The 12,409-nt window shown below is 45.6% G+C and overlaps 1 protein-coding gene across 3 annotated transcripts in view; it reads right to left on the bottom strand.

Moving 5' to 3' along the window:
• The window catches only part of CLTCL1 (clathrin heavy chain like 1), a 105,161-nt gene that overhangs the window by 39,241 nt on the left and 53,511 nt on the right, over positions 1-12,409 (bottom strand). For all 3 annotated transcript variants that reach the window (XM_058692973.1, XM_058692972.1, XM_058692971.1), the window contains 8 exons: positions 12,074-12,211; positions 8,162-8,326; positions 7,416-7,596; positions 5,916-6,079; positions 4,437-4,562; positions 3,757-3,899; positions 3,144-3,378; positions 1,017-1,139 (listed from right to left, as the gene is read on the bottom strand). In XM_058692973.1, coding sequence (XP_058548956.1) covers positions 1,017-1,139; positions 3,144-3,378; positions 3,757-3,899; positions 4,437-4,562; positions 5,916-6,079; positions 7,416-7,596; positions 8,162-8,326; positions 12,074-12,211 — 1,275 coding nt within the window. The remainder of the gene's footprint in view (positions 1-1,016; positions 1,140-3,143; positions 3,379-3,756; positions 3,900-4,436; positions 4,563-5,915; positions 6,080-7,415; positions 7,597-8,161; positions 8,327-12,073; positions 12,212-12,409) is intronic.

The raw sequence follows: 12,409 nt of genomic DNA on the forward strand, positions 1-12,409 counted from the left end.
CCAGCAGCTTCACAGACACAGGGAGACCAAAAGGTACCTGCTGGCTTCAGTTCAGTGCAGTGTTAAAGCTGCTCATCCCTGTGCCAATGCAACATAACCTACAAGACATGCCAGGTCAACACCTGGAGAAATACCTGTTGTCTGCAAATTTGTAGATCTCTAGCAGAATCTAAACCTACTCTGTCCCAGGCCCTTTGCTGCTCAATGTCTTTGTCAAGTCTCGATGAATCTGAGAGATGGGTAAGTCCAAAGTTGATATAAGATCCAAAATAACACAGGCTTCTATCCATCTAAAAGCGTTCCAAAATAAAGTTAATTAAGAAAAGGATAATGGCACAGACATGAGGAACAGTGGACAGAAAACAAGAAGGTGAATTTAGTGGAGATACAGGTGAAGCCCAACAAGTGTACCTAGTGGTTGGTAATGCATACAAAGGAGTCGGGGCACTTTAGCCGATCCACTCAGGACTGGAGCCCACTTGTTGGGACCAGGATATTGTTCCTACTTTGATCTTAGCCCACTTCCAAAAAGTGTGCCCAGCAGACGGTGAGGATGGTGAAGTACCATCTGCTACCCGAAGCTTCAGGAAGCCCAGTGAAGCCTGCCAGGCTGCACCCAGGAAGAGCCCTGGCCTTGGCATTGTGCCCCAGCTCCGAGAAGGTGCTGGATGGTCACAAGGGTGCAGGGGTTCCTCAACAAAGGCAGATCTAGCTGAGACAACCTTGAGAGCCACTTATCTTGTGTCAATGGGGACTGAGCTAAAAAAATACTAAGGATCCAGCATGCAGTCATGCCATTAGATATTCCTTTTACTGGGGCAGCACATTCCCGCTTTGGAGATCAGGGCCAACTCTACTCTAATCAATGAACAACTCCAGAGAAGATTCACAAGATTGTCTGGTCATGCATCTAAAGATGTTTCAGACATAACGTCACAACTAGTCACTTTGGCCACATGATAATGAGAAGGCAAAACACAGGCATGCATATATACACTCCCATTTCCATTCCTCACCTGGTCAATCAGCTGTCGCCTGGAAGGGTTGGTCTCCTCAAGGACATGAGCCCAGAGCTCTGGATCTTTCCTGTGCACCAGGTAACGGGCCTCACTTTTGAACAGAGAATTCTCATTGCAGACCTGAAATGAGCATACTAGTGTGTGTAACGCAAACAGCCAACCAATGGACATTATGTGGGGGACCCACTCCAGTCAGTTCCCTCTGTCCCTGACACTTGTTTGGTGTCAGTTGGAACCCAAGCGAGTAATAGGACTTCGACACAGGATGAGCAGCATCCCAAAGGGGTGACAATGAACTCCTCAGAGCAATATGTTACCTCAAAACATGAGTTTCTCAGTTTACAACAACTTAAGAGTGGGTATGGGTGTGTGGCAGCTCCTCTCAACATCAACCTGTTGCCCTAAAGTGGTGCTGCCCAGAACTTTCTGAGACAATAAAAATGTTCTAGGTCTATGCTACGGAATGCAGTGTAGGAAAGAGAAACTAAGTTTTTAATTTTTAGCTAATTTAAATTTAAATAGTCACCATCTCTAAAGTGTTATCAGAATAGCCCAGAACTGATATAAAACAGCATATATGCTACAGTATTTCAAGGCCTATAAACTTTTTTTATTTTTAGAGGGAGAGGGAGAGGGGGAGAGAGAGAGAGAGAGTGCACACATGCACAAGTTGGGGAGAGGGGTAGAGGGAGAGAGAGAATCCTAAGCAGACTCCACACTTAGCACAGAGCCTGACATGGGGCTTCATCTCACAACCCTGGGATCATGACCTGAGCCAAAATCATGAGTTGGATACTTAACCGACTGAGCCACTCAGGCATCCCAAGGCCTATAAACTTTAAAATATGCTTTCATTGATCGAACTTGAGACCCTTATTTTAGTGCTCTAATACATCTCCAAGAAACCAAACACCACTGGAACATTTCAATGTGTGAGACACTTGCTAAGGCCTGGTGGGAATCAGACTGGCTGGGTACCAGATGCCAGGCACAAGGCTAAGTGTGTGTCCACACACCGCGTGTGTGTCCACAGGCTGTTCACACATGCATGGCATGAGGCCAAGAGCAGGCCTACTCTGGCCTGCACTAAAATCTTACTTCTCCTTCTGATACATCAGACCTTAATGAACATTTTTTTTCTTGTCTGAATTCTGCCTTACTAAAAGGCGATGTCTACTGTATATCACCAGATAGGACAGATGGGTGCAAAGATCCCTGAGAGGTCACTGAACTGAGCTTTAATAAAAAGGTGGTAAATTCAGCCAAAATGTGGCTTATGGTATCAAACTAAAGTCCCAACTTCACACAAACCTGCTCCCTCGAGGCAGGTGCTATGTTAACCCAGCCTGCCACTTGGATGGCCAGTGTCAAAAGCCAGAGCAGGATGAGAAACTGTTGCACTGCTCTTGAGTTTTGGCTCTGTATGCTTGACTCTCCTTCCCTGGTTGCTGAGTTTCTACCATGTTGTCAGATATTCTGAGATGCTCAGGGCAAACAGACCAACTGCCTATGGATCTTACAGTCAAACAAACATTGGGTACACCTACATGAGATTTCTGGAGTTTTAGGTCACTATTTGATACTTAACTAACTGAATACATGTAGATGCAAGCCAGGACTGAGGAAAGTAGACCTGGGGGGTTGTTCCAAAGAGGGGCCAGAAAGAGCTCTGAGGTTGGGAAGAGTTGGTGAGGGCACGTGTAAGAAGCTGCCCTAAAAAGAAGAGCAGGTAGTGCAAGGGCAAATGGGACAGAGGCATCCAGGATAGAAAGGCAAGAGGGGAGGCAGTCAGACTGGCGAGGACAGGGTTGCAGTTCACAGAGGACCTCCTGAGTCAGGCTAACAGGTTGAACTCTGCCCTCAGGACATTAGGTAACAAGGAGGACTGCAGCAGAAGGCTGACAGGTCAGACTCAGGGCCAGCCACACCTATAAGTACAATATACAAACAGGGCATAAGCAGGTAGCAAACAAGGCATCTGAATTAAAAAGAAACCAAGTTGTTAATAGAAATGTAACAAATGACCTGCAATTGTGGGGCTCAGAGGAGGCCCTCATGAGCCCCCACAGAGCCTGCATTTGAAGCCAGAGCAAAACCTGGCAGTTAAGTCTATCTGCTGCCCACCTTGATGAGCTCAAGGTCACACTGCCCCCGCTCATAGGCAACGCAGGCCAGATGTGGGTCCCGCTTCTCACAGTAGCGGCCCACCACGCGGCTGTCATAGTAAGCATTTTCTCTCAGGAAGCGCTCGGGGCTGTTGTTGCTGTCGATGTAGATCTTGGCAAGAGCATTGTGAGTGGCAGGCTCTTCACAGCCTTCGTGACTCCGGGACTCCAGCCAGGGAAGAAGCAGCTTTAGCCTTTGAAAGAAGGAAGAACACCGTAAGCGTCTCAAAACTAACATTCAAAACCTCCAGGGCAGACCCTGAACTGTGAAGGTTGCTTCTAGAAACAAACAAAAATCTCATTCCATTAACTTCAGGTTGTTCTAGGGACCAAAACAGACTTGAGTTCCAAACTGATTTCAATTGTTAAGTTTTTCCCAAAGATCTGCAATACCAATAGCAAGTAACTCACTACTGGATCTAAGATTTGTTACAAGAAAGACCAGCTACAGAGACAGTCAGTCTTGGGGCCTGGAGGCTAACTGAAAAGGGCTCTCAGGAAATTAGTCATAGGCTTAACCACAAACACTAGAACCCAGGGGCAAGAGAAGATACCGAGCTAGGATCCCTTACCTGTTTCTTTTTTCTACTTCAGCCACCAGCTCATCAGTGGAAAACTGTCCTCTCACCACCATGATTAAGTTTTTAATTACTTCCTCAGAACAATCCACATCAAGCAGCCCTCCAACCACAGCAGGGATCCGGCTAGGGTTGACCTAGAATGGTCAAGGTGGTGACTTCAGTGCTGCAGGCACAGGTCACTGCTACAAGTCCCCAAAGATTTGGACAATGTGGCTGTCTGAAAGAGCTCCTGTGGTAGATGGAATGCAAACTGTGAAGCTCTAGTCCCTAATGTGACTGTATTGGAAGAATGGCCTGGAAGGAGATAATTATGGTTCAGTAAGGTCAAACGGTAGGGCCCTAATCAGAGAAAAGGCCATATAAAAAACACAGTGAGAAGCTGGCCATTTGTAAGCCAAGGAGAGTGGTCTCAGGAAGAACCAACCCAAGGTGGTAGGGTCAGCACCTTGATCTTGGATGTCTATATTCTAGAATTGTTAGCAACAAATATCTATTGCTTAAGCCACCCAGTCTGTGGTATTCTGCTATGGCAGCCTAAGCTTAGATACCACCAGTCTCAGATACATTCAGGGGTCAGAGGCAGCCTCTCAGGTATAGACTATTACCAGCAACCAAGGCACAAAGGCAGCCGGGTGTCACCTGGGAGCCGGCAGTGATGGTCCCAGCAGTACCTTCTGAACGTAGATTTCGATGTACTTCTGCAGGTTGTTGCGGTATAAGTACAGGACAAGGTCATGTACAAAATCAAACCGATCACACACGATGATGAGAGGAAGCTGGTCTGTAAGCTTGGCCTCCTGTGTAATGAAAAGCACAGAACAAGGCAGGCAGTGAAGACCCCACAGAGCTAGATTGCAGGGACCATGAATCAGCAAAGAGATGGCACTGCTTCTGTTAGCAGAGTGGCCCCAAGGAGACTCAAGGGTGAGACTTTGTTCTAGACATGCTGTTGTTTTAAGGTACATGTATTTGCTTTTGGGGATAAGGTGTTTGTCTTGGGAAACAAGTAACAGAAAGACAGTACTATTTGGTTAAAGAAGAAAAGAGCTCTGCTAAATTTGGCAATAACATTCCAAATTAGTCCAAAAGCCATTACCTTTTGGGTTAAGACAAGCAGCTCACTCATTACGTATAAATCTGACCCAGACCAGGCACCAGAAAAAGGACCACTTTTGAGAACACTTGCCGGTAAGGGCTGCCTTTCTGGACAAGCAGCCATACTCTATGGAACATCGGCTGCCTGGGCAGGGCGCTGTTGCCTACCCTGCAGTCCACCACAATAATGCCTCCCCTCATTTGGCCATACCTACATGACACTTCTCAGGTTCTCTTGCACCCTTGCAGTTCTGGGCGTGGCCATATGTTTCCTCCAGTGGAATGAGAATTGAAATGGCACATGCCACCTGCAGCCTCACCCATAAAAACCACCTATGCCAGGGGTGCCTGGGTGGCTCACTCAGTTGAGCATTGGACTTCGGCTCAGGTCATGATCTCACGGTCTGTGAGTTCAAGCCCCGCGTCTGGCTGTGCTGACAGCTCCGAGCCTGGAGGCTGCTTTGGATTCTGTGTTTCCCTCTCTCTGACCCTCCCCCATTTGTGCTCTGTCTCTCTCTGTCTCAAAAATAAACATTAAAAAAATTTTTTTAAAAACCACCTATACCAGCTTCTCTGAATTTTCTTTCCTTCCAGTTGACTAGGAAGGCAACTCTCAAGGTGGTAGGCTGAAGATGGCAAAACAGCCATCAGCCTAGTCCTTGAAAGATGGTGGGAAAGCCACCCACTTACCTCTACACCCACCCCAATCTGTGCATCAGGAAGAAATACACTTCTTGCTTTTTATGCCACTAGCACTGAGTAGCTTATTTGTTTCTGTAGACTTTCCCAACCTAATTAACAGGGGCACAGTTGGGATGTTGCTGAAACATAATGCATCGATAAACTAACTCCCTCTATTCACACAACAGATAATTAAGAGTACAGCCTCAAGGGCTATAAAATTAACAGTGGACTCCTATAAGAATTTTAGGCCAAAGTAGAGTTCTGCACTAAGGATCCAGGGAACACTGGTAGAGACAAAGCCAGCTTTCCAACTCCTGGGCAGCTGGCTGATGGTTTGCTCAAGGAAGGAGGCGATGCCAGGACACACTCACCTTCAGAAAATTCTTCACCCGCTCTGGGTTGTAGCAATTACTCTCCCGGCATATCCTCTCCACCTCCTTGATCTGTCCTGTCTTACAGGCAGCCTGAATGTATTTCAAATGCACATCTGGATCTTGGCTGAAGTTCACAATTGAGCCCAGGAAGTAGAAGAGGCCTACAAAGAGAGACTGTTCCATCTTACGCCCTCATAATATCCACCTGCCTTCTCCACAGTTACAGGCCACTTGCCCTTGGCAGCCAAGCCCACAACAACAGTGCTTCAGTCTCCCAGCACCCATTACCCACTCACAACTTACAAAATCTATGTGAAGTTCTTTTGCTTTGGCATCTCCTCCAAATAGCTGGTCAGATTTCCATCAAATTTGGAAGGGATGTTCTTGTGTGAAATACTATGTGTATATGGAATCCATCTGGGGGGGGGGCGCGAGGCATACCCTAGGTGGTTATCTTCAAGAATAATTCAAATAGGCAACTTAAGAGGGTTGTGTGACTGCTGCTCTAAAAAGAAATGCCAGGGACAGGAAAGCAGAGGCTTCCAATGGGAGCCTCCAAACAGAGTCTGCTCCCTGACACCGAGCTGATGGCACACATGGAGCCACTGCGGACTGGGGTGCATGGTGAGTCACAGAGCAACACTGTTCATCAGAAGCTAACCATCTCCTAACTGTCACAGGAGCTGGCCAGGAGGTACTGGTGACAACAGCAGGACAAGATACACCAGAGAAGACCACTATCCCTGAGGAGGAGGTCATCGGTTATAACGTGAGGAAGGAACCAGAACCCTGAAGGCAGACAGTTCCCACTAACCTTACTCTATTGCCATCTCCCCGCCCAGTGCAACCTAATTCCTGCTGCAGCCTTTCCTGCAATGGTGTCTTGTGACAAGGGCAGCTCCCTGAAGGCAGCTTCACTCCTCTAACATCCCAACCTCACTGGGCACAGGGCAGTGGCTTAACACCTCACTGGACAAATGCTCTGCTTCTATCGCTGCCCCAGCCTGCCCCCAACAGACCCTCATCTGGGAAAGCCATCCTCCTACCAGCAAATTCTTGGTGTGATGCCCACAAGAGGGCAAAGGAAGCCAACCACAATCAGGCCAGCCAGCCTAGCAGCCACACATTGCTCAGCCACCATGGGACTGTTACTCAGGGGAAGCCAAAGGGGCCACCCCTCAGAACCATGCACTCTAGTGCCACCGGCTCAGGCTTATTGGTGAACTCTAAAGCAGACTGTGTGACAGATGCTCAGTTCTACAGAGGCTCCAGGGACACAAGGGGGATTCTAAGTGTCCCCACCCCAATGCCAACCAACTAAATGCTTCCTTTGCAAATGCCAAAAAAGCTACCTAAGCTGGGTAACACACTAGACAGCAGAAATCTTCTGCCATTGACCAATACATTGGCTTGGCTTGAAGGAAGTCTGTGAGGCTGGGCAGGCAGACACCAACACCTGAGCAGAAGGTGCAGTCGGCTGGAGGGTATGAAGTTTACCTTCGTAACTCTTGAAGGATTCAAAGAGCTCCACCAGGGACTGTGTGCCCAGCTGCTCATGGTACTTGGAGGCTACCTGCACACACAGCTGAAGGTTCTGTCTGATGCTGGCAGACAGCAAAGCATGCAGACACGCCAAAGAATCCTCCACTGACAAGGAGCCAAAGAAGCTGATGAGCCACTAGGAAGCAAGGAAGAGTTAATCCACAACTAAGTACCATCCTAGATGTTTCCAACACTGGAAAAATAACTGGATCAATTTTTCCCACTGAATGTCAAAAATATAAAGAATTTTCACTTAAAAGGACTGTGGTAAAAAAGTAAGAGCTGGGAGTAAACTCAGGATAACTAACCTTAATAGTCATCAAGCTGTCACACACCCTGCAAAACCCCACAGGTGATACTAAAACTTATTCTGTAAATGTAAATGTAATACCTATTAGCTTCTGCTAATAGTTTCAGACAATCCTGCTAGAGCTGTCAATGTTAATAGGTTTTCTCTATTAGGCTAAGTCAAAGGTAGAAAATGGAAAGAAAGAGGTAACGTGGGTCCGGATGCATGGGTGAGCAAGTGAAGCTTGTGTGTGGGTTGAATGAAAACTGTGTATAGTAGTGATGAGGCTCATGCACAGGGAATACACATGCCACAGTCCCACAACCATGGACACAGGAAATTTCAGGAGCATGTGACCCTAATGACAGATGTGTGCCAATCACAACAGGAGTGCCCCAAGGGTGCACCATACCTCGGGATTGAGGAGGTGAGTGTGGACCACAGCCCTCTTGATGTCATATAAGTCAGTGTAGTGCTCCAGCGCACGCTGCAGGAGGCCTGCCTTTTCACAGAGCTGGGCGATGTGGGCACGATCATAATGAGTAAACATCTGATTTCCAAGAATGGCATCTGCAACCTATGAAATGGTGACGTCAGGAAGAAAAACTGAACAGTGGCAATAACTTTTTAAGAACAGCTGCTCAACACCCCCACGACACAGCTCCAGAACAGTGCTCATGAAACAGAAGGGCTTCAAAAGGTCTAGATCCTTGCCCACCTCTGAGCAGAGCCCTAGCCATCCTTCCAAGTCACCTGGGCCTCTTCGAACAAGGCTCTGTCCTCCTAGGTGCAGAGTCAGATGTGTATAATACGGCTGAGGCCTTGCCCTAAAGCATGTTACTGGGATCAGTACAGGCTATTGTTCCGACTTTTCAGCCATCACATTTGTACGGTTTTCTATGGCAAGGTCATGGTCAATGTGAGGGCGTGAGTCTACGAAGGCCTCCTTCTTTAATGAGCTCAATCCTTGGACTAGCAACAGTCACGATTAGACCTGGAAGTAATAAATCCTACTGGTGTTCACAAAATTTCTCCACTTGGTTAAAGGCAGAATTAGGTGTGTGTGGGGATGTCTGAAAAACAACTAACCCTCCTGGAAAGAATTTTGATGAGGCTTAATATCATCTTTAAATAAGCAACCTCTGGACTAAGAATGAGTGGGTCAACAACCAAACTTGACTCTCAGTATCTAATAAGTAGCTAGTCTTGATGAGACACACACTCTTTCCCATTTCTTCCAGGATATGGAGCACAAACCAAGTACATGGTGACCACAGACCTAGCCTAATACCATGTTGTTCCAGGATAATGTACATTCTGGGCTCTCTGCAGAGGAAATCCACACCAAGTGCTGAGAGCAGGGTTTTGTAATATCTGATGCTTATCTGATGCCCCCGCCCTTTGTTTCCTTAAGACTTGTCCTTACTATCCTCTTTTTTAAAAAAGGTTCCCCCTTATTATAGTAATAGTGCAGTTTAGAGAACTCAAAAAACACAGAAGGGCCAAGAAAGAAAATATCATCCAGCCTCTGAGATCCAGAGAGAACTGCCCCATTGTTTTGGGCATTGTGCCCATTTAGCCTACCCCTCTTTAGGGTCTGGGCTCTTCTTAGGGTCTATCTGCTCAGTTCCTGAATGGTGCTTAGTTTCTGTTTCAAAGCTTGCTAATTAATTAATTAAAGTTTATTTATCTTGAGAGAAGAGAGAGAGGAAATCCCAAGCAAGCTTTGTGCTCCAGCGCAGAGCCCAATGGGGGGCTCGAACTCACCATGAGATCATAACCTGAGCCGAAATCAAGAGTCAGACAGTTGGGGTGCCTGGGTGGCTCAGTCGGTTAAGCATCCGACTTCGGCTCAAGTCATGATCTCACAGTTCGTGAGTTTGAGCCCCACATTGGGCTCTGTGCTGACAGCTTAGAGCCTAGAGTCTGCTTCAAATTCTAGGTCTCCCTCTTTCTCTGCTCCTCCCCCGCTCATGCTCTGTCTCTCTCTCCTTCAAAAATAAATAAAAACATTAAAAAAAAAAAGAGTCAGACACTTAACCAACTGAGCCACCCAGGCACCCCTTTCCAAGCTCATTTATTAAAAACTATCATCACACATAATCATCTGGTCATAAGAGTTCAACAGAACAGCAAACAGCAAATTAATAACACTTTTGTTTCCTAGAGGTGGGATATGACCCACACAACAGCAGCTAACTTGTGGATTTGAATAACCTGAAATCACAGAACAATATAATTAACAATTATTGTTTCCTAATCAAAAAACAATATATGATTATAAACAAAAAGAAATCGGAAGACAAGTGAGTAAAGAACAAAGTGAATGACAATCCTGTCCACTCAGACAACTGTGGTTAACAGCTTGATGTGAATTTTTCAAACTCCTTTCCTGCATACATATCCAAAATTAACCAAAAAAAGAAAAGGCATATACATGTGATTTAAATCACAGCCCTCCCGCCAATTTTCAGGTCAAGAAATGCACTGCCACAATGAGATACCACTTCACACTCATTTAGGATAGTTACTTTTTTCCAACTTATTTATTTTTGAGAGAGAGAAAGAGCTAGACTGGAGGAGGGGCAGAGGGAGGGGGACAGATGATCTGAAGCTGGCTCTGCGCTGACAACAGAGAGCCTGATGTGGGGCTTGAACTCTCAAGCCACGAGATCATGACCTGAGCCAAAGTTAGATGCTTAACTGACTGAGCCACCCAGGTGCCCCATATAGCTATTATTATTATTTTTTTATTTCAACGTGTTTTTTTTTTTTTTTTTTTTTTTTTATTTTTGGGACAGAGAGAGACAGAGCATGAACGGGGGAGGGGCAGAGAGAGAGGGAGACACAGAATCGGAAACAGGCTTCAGGCTCTGAGCCATCAGCTCAGAGCCTGACGCGGGGCTCGAACTCACGGACCGCGAGATCGTGACCTGGCTGAAGTCGGACGCTTAACCGACTGCGCCACCCAGGCGCCCCTATTATTATTTTTTTAATGTTTATTTATTTTTGAGAGAGAGAGACAGAGCATGAGCAGGGAAGGGGCAGAAAGGGAGACACAGAATCTAAAGCAGGCTTCAGGCTCTGAGCTGTCAGCAGAGAGCCCAACATGGGGCTCAAACCCATGAACCATGAGATAATGAAGTCAGATGCTAAACCTACTGAGCCACCTAGGTGCCCCTAGATATTATTATTTTTTAAACATACACAGAAAATAACAAGTGTTGGCAAGGATATGAAGAAATTGGAATACTCATATACTGTGGTGGGAATATAAAATGGTGTAATGCTTGAAATATAGTATGGTGGTACTGCAACAAGTTACATACAGAATTACCATATAATTTGGCAATTCCACTTCTGGATGTATGCCCCAAAGAGCTGAACACAGGAACTCAAACTGATACCTGTACACCAATACTCCTAGCAGCTCTATCTGCAACAGTTACAGGGTGAAAGCAACCCAGTGTCATCAACAAATAAACAGGTACAGAAAATGTGACATACACATATGATGGAATATTATTCAGACATAAAAAGGAATGAAATTCTGATGTATGTCACAACATGGATGAATCCTGAAGACAATATACTAAGTGAACAAGCCAGAAAAAAGGACAAATATCATATGATTCTACTTATATGAAGTATCTAAAATAGGCAAATTCATAGAAACAGTAAGCGAAACAGGAGTTACCAAGGGCTGGGGGAGGGAATGGGGAGTTACTGCTTAATGGATACAGATTTTCTGTTCATGATTATAAAAAGTTCTGGAAATATACAGTGGTAATGGTTGCGCAATACTGTGAATGTACTTAAGGCCACTAAATCATGCACTTAAAAATGGCTAAAATGGTAGGGGTCCCTGGGTGGCTCAGTTGGTTAAGCATCTGACTCTTGATTTTGGCTCAGGTCATGATCTCACAGTTAGTGGGATCAAGTCCCACGTCGGGCTCTGAGCTGATAGCGTGGAACCTGCTTGGGATTCTCTCTCCTGCTCATGTGCTCACTCTCTCGCTCTCTCAAAATAAATAAACATTTAAAAAAAACTTCAAAAAAATGGCTAAAATGGTAAATTTTGTTATGTGCACTTTACCACAATGAAGAAAAGAAAAACGAAAAGAAAAGATGTCCCAGGTGCAAAAGTCTCTATGAAAGTTTTGCACCATGGATTCTAGAACTTTCTTGCAGGAAAGTCTTGGAGAGTGCCCCCTGAGGCATGAGCACATCCCAGCCCAAAGCCACTGTGTTTAGGTGTGCAAGTCCCACAGAGAAGTAAAACAGGTGCTCTGTCCTATGGTTAGAGCCTAGAAATGTCACTTGCCTGGGGTGCGTGAATCAGGTTCATCTCCAAAAGGCGCGTCTGGAGGTGCCCCTCAGCTGGGCGATTATTTTTCAAGGCATCCAACAAGAAGGAGGTACACTGCTGAATTAAACTGTTTTCCATGAAAACGTCTACAATCTGAAACAGATTGAAAGCCACATATTTACCCAAAGGAAACTATTTTATTTTCCTATTCAGATAGCTCCTGAAATTGAATCTCATTTAGAAATTCAACCATTAGTTCCTTCCTTTGCATTTTCTCTCTTTTTTTTTTTTTTAGTTTTTATTTTAGTTTTTTAGTAATCTCTACACCCAATGTGGGGCTCAAACTCACAA

The sequence above is a fragment of the Neofelis nebulosa genome, chromosome 11 (genome assembly GCF_028018385.1).
Source record: "Neofelis nebulosa isolate mNeoNeb1 chromosome 11, mNeoNeb1.pri, whole genome shotgun sequence".
NCBI classification, from domain to species: Eukaryota; Metazoa; Chordata; class Mammalia; order Carnivora; family Felidae; genus Neofelis; species Neofelis nebulosa.